Here is a 21381-nt window from a genome sequence, read left to right as displayed (position 1 = left end):
TATATATTTACATTATGCATTATATACTCTGCATATAATATCTTACATATTGTAGCATAGTTTACTATTATATATACCATTGCATATAATTTATTGTTTATAATAAGAATAATATGGAATGTATGAAATCAAAACATATAATAGTTCAATAAATTGTCCTTAAGATCACCAGCTTAATATGTATTAATGTATTTTATATAATTTATATTTTATATAATATGTATTTTCTATATTTTTGATTAATATAGTAATATAATATATAACATAAATATAATAATATTGACATCGTTAATCTCTGAGCATGCCTCTTTTTATTACATATCTATCTAAGAAGTTGAATTCACTCTAGCCAAAAAAAAAACAAAAAACAAAAAACATGTTATTTCTAGTCAGAAGAAAAATAAAAAAGCCTATGCTTAACAGATGAAGGAAGTATAAGAAAATAGGTGGCTGGTTTCAAAAGATTTGAGACATGAAAGGACTTGAAAAGTTCATTCGCCAATATTGTGTGGTCTGTGCTATCTGGTGGTGCCTTCCTGGAGACAAGAGCCCCACTACATTTACTATGCCTGTTGCATTTATTGATCATATGACTTGGGCTTAACTCTATCCAAGAAAAGATTGAACTGGCTCCTATCCCAGGCAAGGTCAAAGCTTTCAAGCATTAAATACCTTTTAACATAATACAGAGATTTAAACCCAAACAAAAAGGGGAAATTTGATTCACATAGTTCTTATGGTTTTATGCTCCATACAAGTTGGAATGATTAGGCTTGAGGATGTTAATTATTTTTCCATAACCTTAAGTAAAAAAAAAAGGCTCAACACATTTGTCATGGTCCTTTTCCAAGAATTAGGGGACTCACAATTCAGAAACAAATTTTTAATATTTTATAATAAGCAGAGTTATGACTTAATGGTTTGAATTTTTGGATGAAACTACGCTGGCTAGAAAGCCTTTGGTTTTAGAAACTGATGAAATAGAAGGAAAAATCCTATTTCCTACTACTATGCATTGAAGGGAATTCAGAGAGAAAATAACCACAGCCATTAGTACTACAAAGGTAAAAAATAAATACATAAATGATTTAATTCTCATATTTGATCTGCTTGAAAAATTAGTCTTAGAAAACTGCCTTCATCTCATTTGGAAAGATAACAGTTATTTTCAGACATCATTTCTTGGAAGGGAATGATGTCGGTTAGAAAAATAAATGTATATCAATTCTGTATGCACGTGACTCTTACTCTGCTTACAAGATGAGTATCTCTTAATAGCTTTTGTCAGCTGCCTAAATAGCCCAATTTTATTGATTGGTCCATATCCCAGATCTTACATATTTGAACTTGTTTTATTTTTTATAAGCTTGCCTTGAGTTTCATACCCTTGCTAGAACTTCTGCAAGCATAACAATAAGCAAAGCTTTTGCTAAGCATATCCAAACGTAGCACCAAATTTTATATCTACCATGCACAATTTACTGGGAAGAGTGACGATCATAAAGATGCATTTTCCAAGCACTTTTTACAGGATTCAGAGAATTTCAATGATTTATATCAACGCAGGAGAAGAAAATGAGATTACAAGGTAGGAAGGAGCAGGGTGGTTTATAATCAGAACATGAATCAATTTTACATAATTTTCTGATAATAAACTCTTTCCTGTGCCACTCATATAGGTTCCGATTAAAGAAATTATAAGTGGTGCAACTTCAGTCACCACTAACATAATTATCTCATTTAGCCCCCTGCTAAGAGATACAGTCTGGAGTTGATGCTTTTATTACAAAGCTTGTGTTCAGTATCTATTAATTATGTGATTTGGGCAAGTTATTTTTCTAAAATAGGGATAATGGGAACACCCATCTCATAGAGTTACTGAAAAGAGTAAACAAGTGAGTTTTTACATCTAAAGTGCTTAGAATATACCTGGCAAACTGTAAATGCATTTGAACTACTTTATTAACCAGCTTCTAAATTATACCAGGGAAAATTCACACAATAATTTTTCTTACTGGTGCTATGATAAATGAGATGTTTTAAAAAATTGCTATCTATGAAAAGTGCTGGTTTATCAGTCTAAAGTTTCCATAATAGAACAACATTACTACTTGTGAGAAGATCTGTGATCATAAATGGGAAAGAATAAAACAAAGGAAGGAACACTTAAGTCAAGAAGACCTAAGTCTTTCTCCCTTCTGCTCAGTGATCTCTCCCTCTCACCATGCTCTGCTCTTTCCAATAAAACTAAAATCTAATGATAGTCCTGCAAAATGCCATGTGAGCTTCTTTCCTCTGAAAAGTCATGGGGCTATTTCCATAGTGATAAGAATTTGCCTCTTACAGGCTTACTTGCTCAGGCTACTATTTTTCCTTAGGCCCAAACCTTAAAGTTTAACTGAGCAGATAGTTGACATTTGGAATTTAATATTTTAGATCTCATTTATTCAAGAACAACCCTGAAGCTCCATCACATGGAAAATCCATCATTTTGGAGAGGTATAAGTTTAAATCATGCCATCCTGATGAAACCAACACAGGAGTCAGCTACTGAACTAGTGAACTGGATCCTCCAACCCACACTTTTATGTAAATATTAAAAGCAAATTTATTCAAGATTATGACTTAAGATAATATACCTTTCTTCCACCCTAACAGGAGCAGTAGTTCTTCAAATAGCCTGCACATCATTTGCATCTCAAAATGTTCTGAACTAGCATAGTTCAAAACACTGGTTATGGTTATACATGAATTAAAATTCATGGAGTGATCAAAACTTATTTATAATGTCCCCTTTGTCAAAACTTGGAGCCATGTGTCAGGATTGGGTGATGGAGTGAAAAAGATTCTGAAAGTGTGAATGTTAATTTGAAATCCCTAAAAATTGTTTTTATTATATCACAGAATCATTAAGTGTCTAAAAGGAAGGTCACTTAATATTTTTAGCTAACTTCTATTGTTATAGCCAAGTTATATTTTAGGGGAACTGACAATAATTTGGGGGTTCTTTCAGGTCATGGGGAATACAGGTCATGGAGAACACAAGTAGGTAAATTATAGAGTATTTATGTTAGCTCTGCTCCTCTCCCCCAGGACAGTTTTTGATAAACTTTACATGCTAGATGTATGGTGTAAGAGTATGTGGATGTACATACATGCCCATGTGTATACCAATTGAATTTAAGCTTAAGTATGATTCTAAGGTATCAGCAAGTAGAGTAGGAAGGCTTCATGTCATAAGATCCAAAGGACCAAAAGGTTCCCCCTCACAATGAATAAATCTCTTCTTTTTACTCCTAGACTCACCATTGAACCCTCATAGTTTTTTTTTTTTTTTCTCTTAAGTCATGGAACACTCAATTTAGTGAGATTTTGCACAGAAGCCCAAGGTGAAAAACAAGTAAAACTAAACTTCTGTGGTAGGTGGCCCAGGTAGCAATGTATGGAACTGTGACCACTGCTTTTTTTGCCCACTGCACGTTCTCCCTCCTTCCCCATTATGGAAGAGCATGAAAGGCCTCCTTTCAGAAAAAAAATTGTGTCCCAGCAAAGGGAAACAAAAAAACACTGAGCTAACTGAAACCACTAATCCTTACTGAAATCAGGAGAGAAAGGACACTGGTAGAGTCCATATTCTCTCCTTGACAATGATGTAACATCTGGCAAACTACTCTCCAAGATTCATTTCTCTCATCCATCAAAGGAGACTAATAATCAAGAAGACTAAGTTAGGCTTACTTACTATATACTACATTGAAATGTTGATATTATTGTCAGAAGTTCATTCATTCGTTTAAACACATATTTATTGAGGACCTGTTATGTGCCCAAAACTATGCTGGGTCCCAGGAAACCAAAGACAAAAAGGCATGATCCTTGCCTTGTAGAACTTTGCTAGTGAAAAAGTCATGCAAAGCTGCTTGAGGGAATTAGGGAAGGCCTTCCAAGAGCACTTGCACAGTATCCACAGGAAATGAGGATGCAGGACTGGTAATTTAGGTGGGGCAAAGAGGAGAGGAAAATTGTTTCATCCTTTGAGGATGGAGCATTACAAATGCAGGTGGTCTTCTTGGAGTCTTGGGTCTCTCGGCATCTTGGGCAAAATTTTAACATATCAAAGAGCAGGGCTCTCCTTACATCTCTCCATAAATCCTGCTTTGAACAGACTGTCTCAATCACTACACTTCTACAGTCTGTTATAATTATCTGTGTAATTATCTGTCTTCAGCACCACAGTGGGATCTGTTTGTTCTATATTGTGTTCCTAGGCACTGACTGACAAATGACATCCACTTAATATGTTGAGTGAAGGAATGGATGGATGATTTAATGAATAAATAGTGAAAAAGAGATAGAACAGCAAGAATATAGTATTTGCTTACTTCAAAGTTTACTCTGGATCCTGTTCAACATACTAATGAATCCTAGCCTCCAACCCACTCTTTTAGGTAAACATGAAAAGCAATTCCTATCAAGATGTTTAGTCAAGATAGAATATGTTTCTCCCACCCTAATAGGAACAGTGATTGTTCCTAATAGGAACAAATAGCAATATGTCCTTGGCAGCCCCTCCACAGTATTTAGACTATAGATGATGTGTGCCATCTGGGTCCTCGGGACCTGGAAAGATTGCTCCTACCTCTTCTCCATGTACTTGAAGTACATATCACCTCAACATGTAATCTAGACAACGCAAGCATTTATGAGCAATGGGACATCCCAGGAATGAGCAGAGAATAAATAAAAAACTTTGTGAAAGAGGGATGGGAGCTTTGGGTTTGGAGGAGGTCTGTGCAATAGGGTTTTCATCTTTATGGACCTGGCAAACAGAATCTTTGGGAGAAAAGAGCTCAGGCATATATATTTTCAGCTTAACAAACTCACAAATCAGTCTGATTATTCAGCAATTCAACTAGGATCTGCTTTACATCTCGTAAACAAACACTTCTGGTTTTACCTTTTTGGGTTCTGGCATATTATTAATATAAATAGTGTAGATTCCACTTTTATTAAAACCAGCTTGATATACATCTGCACAGTCTCTAAATGGTTTCTCTTCCTCTTTTTTTCCTCCCTTTAGTAAAACTGCAAAAAAAAAAATTGCAATATGTGAGCAAAAATATCAGTACCATTAGTACCCGAATGGATCCAAGTACAGCTAAGCAAGTCTTTATTTCCTCCAAACAAATGTCAATATTGCATTTACTGACAAATCAATCATAAAGACAATACTAGATTTGAGCTGACTCACAAAATTACAAAACTAATGGAAAAATCTGTAGAGAAATTTCTAACTGAATACTTTTTATATTTTGCTTACTTAAATTTTGTTTTTATCTATAATTTCCAGAACATCAACTCAAGGGACAAATGGCCTGATAGTGTAACACCTCCAACTAGTAATAATTATGTCAATTTTCCTCCAAAATTTCTAAAATGTTCTTACATACATTTCATAGGAAACTTTTAAAAAAATGCTAAAGCATTTTTGGAGGAGAAAGAGATAATGATAACAAATTCAAACATAAAAATACCATATGGAGGTTTAAAACACTAAAAGTAGATAGAACTGTTTTTCTGTGGCTTTGGACTGATAAGCTCCTAGAAATTTCTATTAAAAAAAAAACACACCTCGAAATATTTAGATTTAGCAAGTAGAAAAGAGCCTCTGACCTAATTTACCTAGAAAGGGAACTGAACTTTGTTTTTTGGGTTTTTTTTTAAGATTTTTATTTATTTATTTGACAGAGAGACACAGCAAGAGAGGGAACACAAGCAGGGGGAGTGGGAGAGGGAGAAGCAGGCTCTCCGCTGAGCAGGGAGCCTGAGGTGGGGCTCGATCCCAGGACCCTGGGACCATGACCTGAGCTGAAGGCAGACGCTCAATGACTAAGCCACCCAGGCACCCCTGAACTTTGTTTTTTATTTAATGCCTGAAGTTAAACTATCAGGCAGATAATATACAAATAAAAGAACACAAATGAATAAGTTTTGAAATTAACTTATATAGGGGAAGAGTTCAGTAAAGGGTGGAAGTCAAATGAAAAAGGAAATTTAATTAGATAGGCTCTACTGAGAATTTTATTCACTGACCATCTATTATGAAGTTCTTATTACTGAGATCAAAATACAAAAATAACTCATATTTAGTAGTCCTTTGCTAAAGATTTACATGGCACATTTACAAAATATTTATGATTAGTATTTTCTAATAAATATATAGTTTAGTAATTCGTTTCATTAACCCCTTCAAGAAGATTTTTTAAGATTATTTTATCACTTTGCCCTTAAAGTCTCATGTTATTTAATAAATACCTGCTTTCAATCACTTTGAGTCATGATTGGCCTTTTTTAATAAGAATAGCAAAAGTAAACTATTAAATGATGCTTTTAAATTGATTTTACATGCTCTAACAATCTAAAGCAATAGCCTGATTTAAACTTAATAAGCATGAGTTTACTAATTTATAGGTAATTAAAAACAGTCTAAACTGATGGAAAGAATGACTATCTCAATATAAATACTTCAAATTTCCAAAAATAATTATGTTTCAAGAAAATGAAATATCCACTCAGATATACTGCCATAACAAAAATATAGAATTATAACGTTTAATAGTATCATGGTTTTCTATACAGCTCATGTGTGCACTGATGGTTTTGTCTACTTACATTAATAATTACATCTGAACACCACCATTGCAGCTGCAATATCAACACAGAATAAGTAGAGGACTGTGCATTCATAGGACAGTGAAGAAGCATGGCACAGAAGGTATGCAAATAACAATTTAAAAATGAATATATAAATGCTGATTCAAAAGCCATCTTTAACTGCAATGGGTGTGTTATGTAAAGGTGTTGTTCTGAAGAACATCAACACAGTTCATTTGTACTTGCTTATTTTAAGTTAATGGACTGCTCTTTTTCTAAAAGAAAACCTTCCTAAATTCTAAATGTTTAATCATCTATTGAAACAAGTTGAAAACAACCAAATTAGAAGCAAAAAAAAAAAAAAAAAGGGAAGGGATGTAAAGAAATGCCAAATAAAATTTATGATCCCTTGAGAGGATGAACACAGGAAGATGTGGTAAAGAGGAATTCAACGGTAAACCCATTTTTCTTTTTTGGGTTAGAGATGGGGAAAGTCACTTATCTAAGGAGAAAATGCTTCTCTTACTGAATATACCACTTCCTGCTCTCCCTTATTTAGTTATGCAGTGAGAATACACTCCATTCCCACTTCTCTGTCACCTCCCCTCCTCTTTTCCTTTCCTCCTCAGGAAGATGTGGGTGAAAAGGCTGTTGTGTGGGAAGAGGGAAACCCACACATATTTTCAATAGTAGAGAAAAATAAAAGAAGCTGAGTATTAGCTTATTTTTATGGAAACTAACTGCATAAAAATGATGTTCAAACCATGAATGTAAGTCTTGTAACTGGAAAAATGGCTTAAAGATTCTATCATAAAAGGAACAAATAGTTATACTATGGATTTGTTGTTATTGTAATGGCAACATACCTTATGAAGATATTTCATTTTCTTGAAATATAGTTTGGTATTTTTGAAAAATAGAATCACATTCTTTCCAGAAGAAACAGTCATTTTTCCAGAAAGATTGGATTGCTTGTATTTAATTACTCATTAATTAGTAAACATTATATTTGAAAGTTTGATCCAGGCTATATTTTAGAGTATTAAAGCACTTAAAATCAGTATAAAAGCTCCATTCACAGCTTACCTTTGACATTTGTATTATATACTATGGTTTGAAAAAGGCCCTTCTATAAAGGTAGACTGATCTTCAGTTTTTCTTTTTTCATTCTACAAAGTGGGGTAGTTAAACATAGCTCTGAGGCAAGTGTATGGATTATTTAACACAGCAGAGTGACTGAATTATAGTAAGAACTCAAGAAATGGTAGTTATTATTATTGTTATAGTAATAATAATATTATTAATGGCAACATATATCATTATTCTTTCTTACAGAAGTGACACTAGTAGGCTGGAGAAGGCCAGCGAGTCCAGTCAATGGAATAGTAGATCTTCCATTCTCTAATCCGATATTATAGCTGACCAAATGTTAGAGCAATTACAACTGACTGGTTATATTTAGGGTTATACTGAACTGGACTTTCCTTATCAAAGTTGGCTAATTGGTTTATTTTATTCATTGACTATACCACATCATATCATTGTTTAAGTCTAAAAAAACCCAGGTAATCTAATCTTGCTGCATATATAAACTTAATCTGAATAGTTAAAATTAAAAGATTATTTCAGATGAAATGACATATGATGTATATAACAACACACTGATTGTAGAAGTTTTAATCCCTAACTTTAATTTGCATGACTAATTATTTTCTTTGTTATGCACTAGAGATATTATGATTATGTATTGTAAAACTGGACACATAATAAACATTTTAAAAGAAAGAAAGACAATAAAAAGATGAAGTTACTGCCCATTACAAGTGTCAGAACTAAGGATACATTCTTGTAGGAGGTCTTGAGATTCAATAAAATGGAAGATAATGTCTAGAGGAATGTTTGGTGAATGACAAGATACAGATATGGAAAACGTGATGGAATAGGATGAAAGAAGCATCAGCTGGACGAGCCAGAGAAAATGGAGAGCTGACTGAGGTGTTTATCTATCTGTCAAAGTAGCTCAGACTTTTTATAATAATAGACTGGTTTAAAAGCATGAATTAAAAAATTTATCTTTATATCTAAAAGTTCCTTTTTTGATCATATACTCTCTTTTTCCTCTCCCTTTAATTCTTAATGAGTTTGTCTTTCCTCTAATTGAGAGTCTGGATCCCCACCATTACTGTCAGTCCCTCACTAGCCTCCCTTTCCTGTCTTCCTAACTTCTATCTCACCATCAGGCATTTCAAAACAGCTCAGGTGGAATTCCTCGTGCTCTCCACCCACTGTCCTTTCATCTACTAATACCTTGCATGGGTAAATCCCAACTAAAGGAAGAACATTTACTCATTTTCTCACCCCTGCTTTCAGATTGCAAACACTGAAGTGAGGCTTTTTAATGCCATCCAAATGCATATTTTCTAAACTCAGCAATGCTATATTGGGATGCCTGGGTGGCTCAGTCAGTTAAGCATCTGCTTTCGGCTCAGGTCATGATCCCAGGGTTCTGGGATCGAGTCCTACATCGGACTCCTTGCTCAGAGAGGAGTCTGCTTCTCCCTCTGCCTGCTGCTCCCCCTGCTTGCATGTGCTCTCTCTGACAAATAAATAAATAAAATTAAAAAAAAATCCATGCTATATTTATTAATTCAACAAATACTGACTGAGCATCTTCCATGTGCATGACTTTTCCCAGACAGTGAAGATACAGACATAAGAAAACCACAATCTGCTTTAACGTAATCACAGTCTGATGGAAGAAAGTCCTACTATATTAGTAGGTCTTCTATGACAACTCATGATAGCTACATCCATGATTAGTACCTTCCATGACAGAGGAGAATTCAAGCTAGCTTAAGCAAAAAGATAATTTATTCAATCATAAACAATGTAGAATAGAATTTTAGGTAAAGCATAATCAGATTTTAAAGAATGTGAAGAGGAATTGGTTTCTTTATCTTTTTTTGGACACAGCTGTTAAGTCTCTACCTGGTCACAAGATGACTAGCAACAGCTTCTAGAGCTATAATGTTAGCAGCTTGAATATAGCACCAAAGAGAGATTATGCACACTATTGTTATTTTGGAGGTATGTATCAAGTTCACTGGGAATATTCAGGAAGAATTTATTCTGTCTGCCATGTAAACTTGGGGAAGGCTGTCCAGAAGAGAGAACAGTTGAATGAAAAAGAAAAAAAAAAAAACACGTAAAGCAGTTTATCTGAACTAAATTTTAAAAGCCTGGTATGGCAATTCAAAGACTTTGTGCACACTAATATCAACAAATAAATCTAGAAAGTTTTAGGAAAGAATCATTATTCATTCTTTTCATTTAGCCTTATCTCTATAACCTAATCTTCATGAGCTAAAGGGAAAGAATAGGGACACAAGCAGGTGCATGTCTGCCTTTCACCAGCCAACATTCAGCCAATAAGCAACCTGAGACCCTGATTGCAGCAACTGTTGACTTTATCTGGCTCTCCCTTTTATTTGCCCAACAAATTTCAAGCCAGATGGCATGTCTACCACTGGGCTGACTTGAGGGAAGAACCATAAAGCTGAGGCAGAGGGTCACTTCAATTCAGATGAACCCTCAAGGGAAAACTTCCTGGAATGTGGAATTGGTAATTCTGAGTTGTAGCAAATCTAGTACAGAACACAGAAAACAGTTAGCCTTTGCTATACTAGAGACAATGTAAAAAGCCAAAGTCCTTGATCCTAGTTACTTGCCAATAAACTGCCATAAAGGTGTCGATTCTTCAAATATTCTTTTTAAATCTTAGACGTGGCTAATGGTTCCTATCTCTCCAGTATTTAACAAGCATCACAATATATGTGGATCAAGTTATTGGTTTAAGGATAATCCTTGTGTTACTTATTGGACCATCATCACTATGGAGATCACAGTACAGGAATTGATCCTAAATCTATAATTTTTCACCTCAACAGGACACTGAAGTTAACTGAACATAAGGATAAGTAAATCATCATATCTGATAAGGTGCAAACAAGCAAACAACTGACTGATTAGATTCTATACTTTTCCACCAGGTGTGTGGGCATCTTGTGGAAAATCCATTTGAAGACACTCCCTAGATTCCTAATTTATAAATAATACATTATATGTTAAAAAGAAAAAAAGAAGAAGATAGCAGGAAGGGAAGAATGAAGGGGGGGAAATCGGAGGGGGAGACGAACCATGAGAGACTGTGGACTCTGAGAAACAAACTGAGGGTTCTAGAGGGGAGGGGGATGGGAGGATGGGTTAGCCTGGTGATGGGTGTTAAAGAGGGCACGTACTGCATGGAGCACTGGGTGTTATACACAAACAATGAATCATGGAACACTACATCAAAAACTGATGATGTAATGTATTGTGATTAACATAACATAATAAAAAAACAACAACTGTATGGTTAAGGGATTGATGTGTATTTGGCAGATCCTTTACCAACATGAAATAGAACTTTCTGAACATGTTCATATTTTGTCAAACTACTGCAACTGATATACCTGATTAATCGGTTGCATTTCATGAATACTTTTTCATTTTTAAACATTTAAAATATTTTCAGCTTCAAAAAAAAAAAAAAAGAAAGGACTTAAAAGTGGAAGAAGGTAATACCTTGCACTTCACGAGTGGAAAATTAAAAGGTTTACAGGCAATATTCAATATTTCAGTATTATGTGTGTAGGTATGAGGGTGAGGGAGACTTACCAATGACTTTATAAATACATACCACATATGTATAACTACATAAATACATAAAAGCTTTATGCTTCTGAATTGAAAATTTGAAAGTTGGTATTTTATTTTATATAAAACATATGCATATGAACCTAAATACCTAGGGGTTGATATCTCAGCATGATTTTTAACCTACAAAAATGGCAATTGCATACAATTTAATGTAACATACTTGTACATATACATGTTTATGTGTGTAAATGTATTATATATAATGCAAACTGCTATACACAGCATAACAAACACATATTCTATTTGTAAATACTTTAAGTCTGAGGTCTTTGGGTGAGTAGCTAAAAGGTTCTCTTTTTAAAGATCTACTATTCTTTTCCCCATAGTCCCCCTAACCTCAGTATAAAAGAACACCTGAAGATCACTTATGTGCTACATTATTACTTCAATTAAAATTTTTGTAAAAGGAAGTGTTCTTTGTGTGTGCATATTTGTAGATGATACTTAAAATCTTAACTACCCATCATCTTCTTGGTGGAACTATAATAATCGTGATGATAATAAAATCAATTGGCACACTCAGTATTAGAAATTAGCACACTTACTATGTGTTCAACTCTGAATTTTGTGAGCCAAGTATGTTTTATATGTCTCGTTTCATTTAGTCCTCGTAAATACCTTATGAAATACTATTATCAATATATTGTTGTATATATGAGGAATCGGAGGCTCAGAGATGCTTTCTAACTTCACTAAAACTTCTAAGTAGTTGAACTCTTTTGACTATAAAGCCAAGAATCTTAACTATTTCTTACTGGCTCCTGGAGTGAAGTCAAAGCCAAACAGTACTCCAATGACTCATCTGTCACAGAGTCCCCAGCAATACTTATCTCAGATGACAAGGTCATACCCAGGGTCTTGGGTGAATCAGGACAGGCCTTAATTCAGAATGGCTACGGCCTCTTCTCTCGGAAGCGGGGAGTATTGGAAGAATGACAGGGGTTAGAAAAGATAAGAAAGAAGAAAAATGTCGAGGATAGAAGAGGGCCACAGGCAGCAGAATTATGTGTGAGGTGGGAACTCTCAGCAGAAATGTGGAGCACTGGTGCCCACAACTTCAAAAGCTAACAGAGCATGAGGAAATAAGAGGTGCCTGAGAAGCTATATTGGATTTGATAATGTCTATATCCTAAAAATCATGCTGACCAAAATTTACCCTCATTAATCTTGGACAATATTCTCACAAGCCTAATTACTTGATGTCCCAACCTCTGGACCATCTGCTGAAGCTACAAGTTTAGAGGAAGGGCTGGTAGGGAAAGGGAGGGTGAGCGTATATGTGGTATTTGTGTGGGAGTGTGTGTGTGTTCACCTTCTAGAATCAGGCATGAAGACAACAACAACAACAAAATGATAATCAAAAGGTTTTCTTGTGTGTATGAGGAAGAGACAGTAATCTTAGAAGTAGGCAAAAATAAGAAATGAGAACAGTTTGGACAGTATATAAGGGACAAATCACATACTTTTCCAAAGGCATAGTGGTATTCTGATGCAAATTAGGTCATGCTGATGATAGTGAATTAAATTATTACAAAAAGCTTCAATTTTATTCAATCTTTTCTGCAAGAAAAGATTAAAACAATGCAGAATATGTACTATCACAATATTTTTTAATTTTCTTAATATTTTACAACTTGAAGAGATACATTTTAATTATCTGGAGAATATATGACCCCTATGTATAATTGTAGGTGTATATATTTTTAGTAATATTGAGATGTATGTATAAATTGCATAAACTGTTAAATCTATGTGGACATGCAAACCACCCTATGCCATAGCTAGATTACTAATTTTATGCTATTTTTTTTAGTGTAGGATAATGAAACATCAAGTAATTCTACATAATTCTACTTTAGTTTGATTAGTGTATTCAAATAAAATTCCCAGTGTTCTTCTAATGTGGAATGACTCATATATATAACTGAATGTATATTTAATGCATATTACAGTTAAAACAACAAAGGATACAAAAAAAGAACTGAAAGTTGAAAATGGATTTGCACACAACCTTTGTTTAATCAAGTAATACTCATTTTTCACAAAATTTATTTCTGTGTTTCCCTTTTGGGCACCCTGATGGGCAGTTACGAGTGCTACATGACCCTTGCCATTTGTTCCGAAGGTCATTTCATTAAAAATATTTCAGGTGTTTCATGTGTGTTAATTTCCCATGTAATGTTTTTGGCCTGACTGGAATATATTGATTTTGAACAAAAGATTTCCCATGTGTGTGGGAAAGCTTCAAGGGTCTTTTGTGCTTTGTTATAAGTAGACAAATAATTGATTTCAGCAAAAGCCATTAAAAATGGAATGAAAGTCTTTGGGCAATGCTATAAATGGAAAGAATTGCCAGATGCTTTTGAAAACTGACAAAAAAACCCAAAAAAACCAAAACCAAAACACGTCACTTTGAAGTTTTAAATAGAGGCTGACTGTCACCATAGGTATGTCACTTCGATTCTTACTCTTGTGGTGAATCTACTTGAGGAATAATACTTGGTTACCATGCTGAGGTTCGTTCTGAACTTGGGGTTTTCCTAGTCGTTAGAAGTGATACAAAATGAAGAGGAGAAATGGAATGATTGATGAGTCATAAAATGTGTGGATTTGTCTAGGACACCAGACAGACTCTAAGGTGTGTGGTAGTTTTATGTTAAGCAACTAGCAGCAGAGCTGGGACTAGAACTCAGATGCCCTTGATTCCTGTTCCTGCTAGACCAACATGCCTTGCCCTCTAGATGGCATATGTCATAGGTGCTCCAAGACGCCGATTATGTGACCATCTCTGTCTAAATCCCAGCTCTAGGGAGATGAGCTGGAGAATTAAGTATGGTTGAGATTCAGTCTATTTGTGCATTTGTAAGTATGTGTACATGAGGCCAAAAGAACCAGCAAAGCTTCCTTTAGAACCAAATCTCCACTTAAAATTAAACCCAAAGTTAAATTCACTACTCTAAAGGAACTCAGGCTGGCTATGAAAACAGAATGTTCACACCTAAAAATAATTATGGATATATGCAAAGACACAATAAAATACAAAATTAAAAGAGGTTTGGCTTAATTGGTATTTCATTTAATAATTTAACTTCATCATAAATTCATTTTAAAAAAAGTAGATCGTTCTAGGTCACATATTAATGTGATTCCTTATTGGAAATGGTTCCACTCAGAATATGAACATCCAAGCCAGTGGTAAGATGAGAGTCCAGTGTCCTTAGTTATGATGTTGATATTCTCTAGTTGAAAATAAATGGTGAGCTCTAATAGGAAACTAAAAATGTTTTCTATCAATTGTTTTAAAGGTTCTTTACAATCAACTTTTAGAATAATGCTAAAAATCAATATTATTTTGTTTATATGTATTTAAGCCTAACTGATTGGTTGTAATATTTCTCAGGTTTTATTTCATCTTTCTCCCTTCTTAAAGCAGAAGACATTTCATGAGGGTTTATGGTTAATGTGATGCATACATACTTAAAGATGTTAATAAAATGTGTTTTTTTTTCTTACTTTCCCTCCAAGTAATTAGAGGTGTCATTTGGACTCTGTGTAAAGTACCAGAGCTTATGACCCATTATGACCCTAGACTTAGAAAATATCTGTTCAGTTCAACTTGAGTGTGGATGAGTCCAGGAAATGACTTAGCTGAAATTTTATTAAAAATATTTTGTGCTTCTTTGCTTTAACCAACCAGACCATGAAAGCTAAGGAGAAGAAGAAATGGAGTTTGCTCATAGAAATGTTGGAGCAGAAAGGCAACACCTTTTTTTGTTGTTTTTTTTTTTGCAGGGGGGCCTTTCACCTTGGTAACTTCCAGGCCCAGCTAGAACCAGGAGATACCCCTTTTCAAAAAGTTTAGTTTCTGAAATTGAAACTTGAATTCCAATAGAGAATTAACCACAAAGTTTCAAATCTCCCCCAAAAGAGGTAGTTTAGAAATAATTCATGGGAGAGGTCAAAGGCTGTATTATTTTTTGTTATCATGAGTTTGGCTATCTGCTATTCACGCAGTTTTTTTTTTTCCACAGAAATTGTAACTTTTCAAAAGGCAGATAACATGCTCCATCAAAAAGGAGAAATATACCATTTCCAAAAATAAACAATCACTTTCCCCTTAAAGCCATTGGGTTTTATGAAAGGAAGTGCTAGAAAGTGTGTTTCGTTTTAAGGAAATTGTAAATGTTTGACATATAATTTTCTGTCAAGATAAAGCATTTCCCTCATTAAATGGGAACAAGTGCTCACTGTAGTGTGCAGCAGATGACTTCCTGTATTTTTCTTTCTTTCTACCTAATGTTAAATTGTGCATTACAAGTAGTCAACTAAAACCCAAATATTTTACTCAGTCAATGAAAATGATATATTCTATTTTTATCAATATTTATATAAGTGACATTCAAAAAGTTTTAATTTCCTCCCATTGCTTGTGATGTTTTTAGAATCATTCTTAACTCCAGGGACTTGCAGGAGTTCAAACTATCTCATCCCTCGACTGAATGATTTACTTCACAAACTCAATAGACACTGCACGGGAGGTAAATTCCTTTCAGATGGTAGAATTATTCTGAGAACAGAGCCAAATGTCTCCTCAGCACTGGGAAAGAAACAAATGCCTCATTTCCCCTTTTCAGAAGGCCAGAGGACCAAAAATAATGATCAGAAGTTCCATACCACTGCAATCAGCCTCTGGGAAAGACATTTTAAACCAAATAATTTAGATGGTTTAAAAATTTATAGTAGCAGTCATTATGTCTTTCAGGTGAGGTGAAAGAAATTTTCTTTTTTTTTTAATGACCTGCATGAGAAGCTCTTTATGGTTTGAAATTTGAACTTCATGTTCAAATATACAAACATGCTCGTGTCTCTCAGTATTTAAGCTTCTTTTACTTCTCTCTACCCTGTGTGCATCCCTACCCAAACTGGTATCTGTCCTTTCACAACCAAGTTTGCTGGATATGGGTAGAGAGTTTTTTTGCTTTTAACTCCTCTTGCTCATTTTTGTCTTTGACCCATGCAATTGAACCATACATGTCACCCAAGCTCTCCTACAGGGAGAGGCCACATCCCAGTTCAAGATTCGCTTTTCAGGCTGCTTTTTCTTCCCTTCCCTCCCCTCCCCTCCCCTTCTTCTCTTTTCTTCCTTCCTTCTTTTTTTTTTTTTTTTTTTTTGCCTTTCTGCTTATTTATAAGCCATGAGGATAAGACTTTTCACAGAACTTTTCTCTCTCTGTTGTAACACTCCTCGCTACTCGTTTTTCTTCCTAATTCTGTTTTCTTTCCGACCTCCTTTTAACTATCCCATAAAGAACTCTCAATTTTCTGTCTTGGATTTTATATTCTTATTATTTTAAAATGGGTTCATAATCTTAGTATGTAAATTCTCTGAAATCGCACATAAACTTGTGCCTGAGTGTTTGCACTAAGTGAGAAGGAAAGATAGGCTAGTTTTTATCAGATTCTGAAATAGATCTACAACCCCCCAAATGGTTGAGTCATTGCTTTATATGCACCTTCTTTTTTTTTTTGAAAGATTTTATTTATTTATTTGAGAGAATGAGAGAGAGCAAGCACATGAGAGGGCGGAGGGTCAGAGGGAGAAGCGGGCTCCCTGGCGAGCAGGGAGCCCGATGCGGGACTCGATCCTGGGACTCCAGGATCATGACCTGAGCCGAAGGCAGTCGCTCAACCAACTGAGCCACCCAGGCGCCCTACTTTATATGCACTTTCAACTGATTTCACTTGCTGCATGGATTTACCACTGGTCTCCTCTGAGGACACGGCAATGTATGTGGTCATCCAGATTTCACTCCTGAATTACAAATTTGTATTTCTCTGACTTCCAGATTCAAATTTTCCCATAGTCACCTCAGTCAATATGCCCCAAACTAAACTCATTAATCTTTCCCCCTTAAACCTGTTTCTTTTTAAATGTTGCTGATTTTTAGGAATGTAATTAACATCCCTTCTGTTACTGAACCCAGAAAATTAAGAGTTATATTTGACTCACTTTCTAATAGGTCATTATTTCTTGTTGATTCTAATTCTCTTTGTTCATGCTTTTCCCCTCTATCTGTCTTTTCATTTGCCCCTCTTTGGTCCCACCTCATTATTTCTCTCCTAGGATATCCTTTTGAGAATGAGATGAAAACCACCATCAACTCTATCTTCCTTCCCATCATAGTACAGTGGATAGATAATGTACAGACTCCAGAATCAGACTCTGGGTTCAAATCTCAGCTTGCCCACTTGCTAGCAGCGTGATATTTGCAAATGATTTACTTCTCTATGCTTAGTTTCCTTATCTGTCATACGAAGCTAATAAGAGCACCCAGCTTATAGAGTTGTTATCAGAACTGAATGAGTTAATATATGCAAAGAGCTCAGAAGATTGGCTTTTACTCTCCAAATATTTGCTAATATTTTAATAATAATGGCAAAACACCCATCTGGTCCCTCCACTTCCAACCTTATCAACTTTCCAGTACATTCTTCCTACATTGTGACTGGGGCAATTTTTTTCTAAAATGCAAATGTCAACATGGTCCTCATACATTGACAGGACTCCCTACTGCTTTCAGAGAAAAAAATGTGGCTTCCTTGATCTCCCTCAGTTTACTTCTCTAATTCCATCTTTCATTGTTCTCCTGGCTTTGATTCTGATATTTAGGCTATGCATTTAGGTATATCCCACTCCCTGCCATGACTCCTGGCAAATATACATGTTCTTTGAGCTGTCTGGAGTATGCTCTGTTTTCTTTATTTTGAAGACTTAGCCGTTATCATCCCATTAGAGCCATCCTACCTGTGTTTCAATCGTGGATCAACTTTTACCAGCTACGCGTAACCTTGGGCAAATTACTCAAGTTCTCTGTAGAATTTATAAAATGGGACTAGCCATAGTATTTATCTCATATTGTTATTGTTGGGACTAAGTTAATACACATAAAGCTTCAATAATGCCTGAATTATAGTAAGCATTCAGCAAAATCCTTAAGAAAACTGCAGATGCTATATTTTGCCTTCATCCTGCCCCTGCCATGATTTTAATATTTCTCTTGTGTATTTCACTAGTGCCCTGACACCTTAGCCTCATGTGTAGCAAAATATGAAATACGAAATATAATTGTGTGTTTATCTGTCTCTCTACCCACCAAACTCTAGTTTCCTTGAAGCTACAGACTGAACTACATCTTTTCTCTCTTCCCAGTGGCCTGAACCTCATCTGCTGTATTACCAGAACTCAACAAATATTTGTTAAATAAAGATGGATGAACATTCTTATCCCCCAGAAGAGAATGTGAAACAGAACAGTTGTTATACATTTTGGAATGAATGGATAAATTTATTAATCATATCTTGGTATAGCAGGAGTATGCTCTAAGGTGATTTAGACAGTAAGAAAACCAGCCTATGGTAGGGAGTGGAGGCTAAATATTATTTTCTTTCTTCCTTTTTTAAATTCTTGGTTACTAATTAAGTTCTTGATCACATAATACAATGTTTGCCTCATGTGTGCTCAATGTATGTGGCGACAGCTTAATCGCCTCTGAACATAAAGATGACTGGTGAAGGTTCGATGGTTACAGTACCGGATTATCCTGCTCAGAAGAATTCCAAGCCTTGTATCCATGCCATTATCAATGTAAACTATTTAATTCCAGCAATAACTGTGAGTTGCCAAAAACATGAAGCAATAAGCTAAGTTTTGATGCTATGATAACACTGAGGGCAATATTTTTTTAGTGGGTAATGTTTCTAAGAATAAGTGTGGCCAAATGTTTGCAGACAAGGGTTAGACAAAAATAAATGTGTTACCCAGAAGCTTTACAAAATGGATGCAATTCTGTTTGAAATGATTATTTGCCTAAAACACTACTATTGCCTATTTGGAACAAGAAGAGGACAGGTTGGTGAATTATTTCAGAAAGTGTGTTTGTTAAAAATTGTACTTAGCTTAAACGTATCTTATTTTAGTAGGAAAAGTTCTGTGAAACTAAACAAAAATAATCCCTACATGCAAAGATGGATTTACAATTCCTGGGCCAAGCACATGTTAGGGAAAGGATAAATTTCCAGCCAACACTTCTTGAGAATGCTTTTATCATGTAACTTTAGTGAGTTATAAATACTTTAGAAGGCATAAAAGTAAATAGACTATAATTTTTTCAGCATTTACTACGGATAGGCACTGATGCTATATGTTTTATAAAAAGTTCTTTTAATTTACTATAATCTCATCAGGTATGTATTATGATCCCATTTTGGATATGAAAACTGAGGCTAAAAGAAACTGCTTGGAACACTGTCAACAGTTAAACACTGTTGAGCATTGTATTCAGACATTTTCCATGAAAGAAGTTTGCTTATAGATAGCACTTAATAAATTTGTGTTTAATTTAACCTTGTCACTTGGAGGAGAAAGAAGGAACTAAAGTTTAATGAGTCACCTATGTCATGTGTTGTTTGCTTTTATAGGCAGTACCTAATTTAATCCTTTCCCTATCACTGAGAAGTAGACATAATTATACTGACTTTATAAAATGATGAAACATCTTCATAAAGGTTAAATTAGTTGCTGGCAACACAGAAAACTCACTAAAAAATTTCTTCTCTTGCTTTGTAGTGTTACATTTAGGCTGTCTCCATAAGTGATTGGGTCAAGTTGCAAATGGAGGATCTTTAAAGTCAATTAAACATTTTGGCTTTTGTATTATAACATAGCTCATGAAGATTTTGGAAAATCTTTTAGATTACTCTTTGAGTTCTTAAGATACACATTTTTAAAAATCGATGCATAAAAATCAATTGTGGTATATTGATTTTAGGCATATTTGCATATATTTAAATGTAAAAGTATAACATTTGCATAAAATTCCTTGATAAATAATAAATACATTTGGTAAATGAGTTGTTGGTCACAAAAGTAGGAAAGGTTTTACTTACATGTTTTAGAATTAGGATGAAATAAAAATTCATTTTAGTGACTGATTTTAATCCAGTATTATGGTATGAGTTATTTAAAATTTCAAATTCACCATAATAAAGACTATGACACCAGTGAAAATGAAGATATGCAGAGAATTAAAATCTTGATAGAAACCTTATTAAGAGGCATTTTCCATTTTTGTGTCTTTTATGAGTCCTTAATAATAAAATATTTGGTCAGAATATTAACTATAGAATTAAAGAAAACAACAATTAACAAGAAGCAAATAAAACCTATGGTTATGAGAGCACAGAACCCACTGGAAAACAGGATAATAGATTTACATGATGATCACAAGTCCTGCAATTAAATCAGAATTTATTTTAGGATTGTATCATTAAAAAGAAAATAAATGTCAAGAGGCCTGAAGTATTAGACAATTTGTCTCTCCTATTTTTGTTTGTTTTGGATATGCTACATCACAAAAGAGACACAGCTACTTTTCACACACCCTGAGACGCTACACGGGTAGCATCTAACAGTATCATAATTATTCAGTAAATGTTTCTTGAACAGATGTTTGGTTGCCTGCTGTTGCCCCCAAACTCCAAACCTAGTCAGGAATTTTACTTTTGCAGTCACTTCCACCCCTACCTCTAAAAGTTTAAAGACATATTTATTGGACAAATACTCAGAAAAGAAGTGAAATTATGATAAGTAGGCAGACATATGAGCTCTGTGAGAATCACCAGGGCTTGATATTTCTAACAACATGAAAAAAAAAAAAAAAGAAAAAGAAAGAAAAAAAGAAAGAAAGAAATACTCAACTCCATGTGCTTTAAGTCTCAGGATGATAAGAAAAATATGTTTTCAATGTTCCCCCTAATGTATTAAGTTCAATATGAGAATAGATATGTCTCATATTAATACTTAATTTCTAAATACTCATGAGCTCCATTAAAATTCTCTGGCAAAATCATACCAAGCTTTCCTTCCAGTGGACTCTAACCGAAGGTTTTGGCAGGCGCTGACTGATTAGC

The 21381-nt window shown here is 34.6% G+C and overlaps 1 protein-coding gene across 5 annotated transcripts in view; it reads right to left on the bottom strand.

Moving 5' to 3' along the window:
- Window positions 1-21381, bottom strand: part of ANGPT1 (angiopoietin 1) — a 245663-nt gene that overhangs the window by 47129 nt on the left and 177153 nt on the right. For all 5 annotated transcript variants that reach the window (XM_045896050.3, XM_045896051.3, XM_045896052.3 and 2 more), the window contains one exon: window positions 4958-5085. In XM_045896050.3, the coding sequence (XP_045752006.1) occupies window positions 4958-5085 (128 nt within the window). The remainder of the gene's footprint in view (window positions 1-4957; window positions 5086-21381) is intronic.

The sequence above is a fragment of the Mirounga angustirostris genome, unplaced genomic scaffold, assembly GCF_029215605.1.
Source record: "Mirounga angustirostris isolate CCGP_5_RB_7025 unplaced genomic scaffold, mMirAng1.0.hap1 SCAF_4, whole genome shotgun sequence".
Taxonomy (NCBI): Eukaryota; Metazoa; Chordata; class Mammalia; order Carnivora; family Phocidae; genus Mirounga; species Mirounga angustirostris.
Note: the sequence above shows the minus strand (reverse complement) of the source record. Positions and strands in the feature narration are given on the sequence as shown.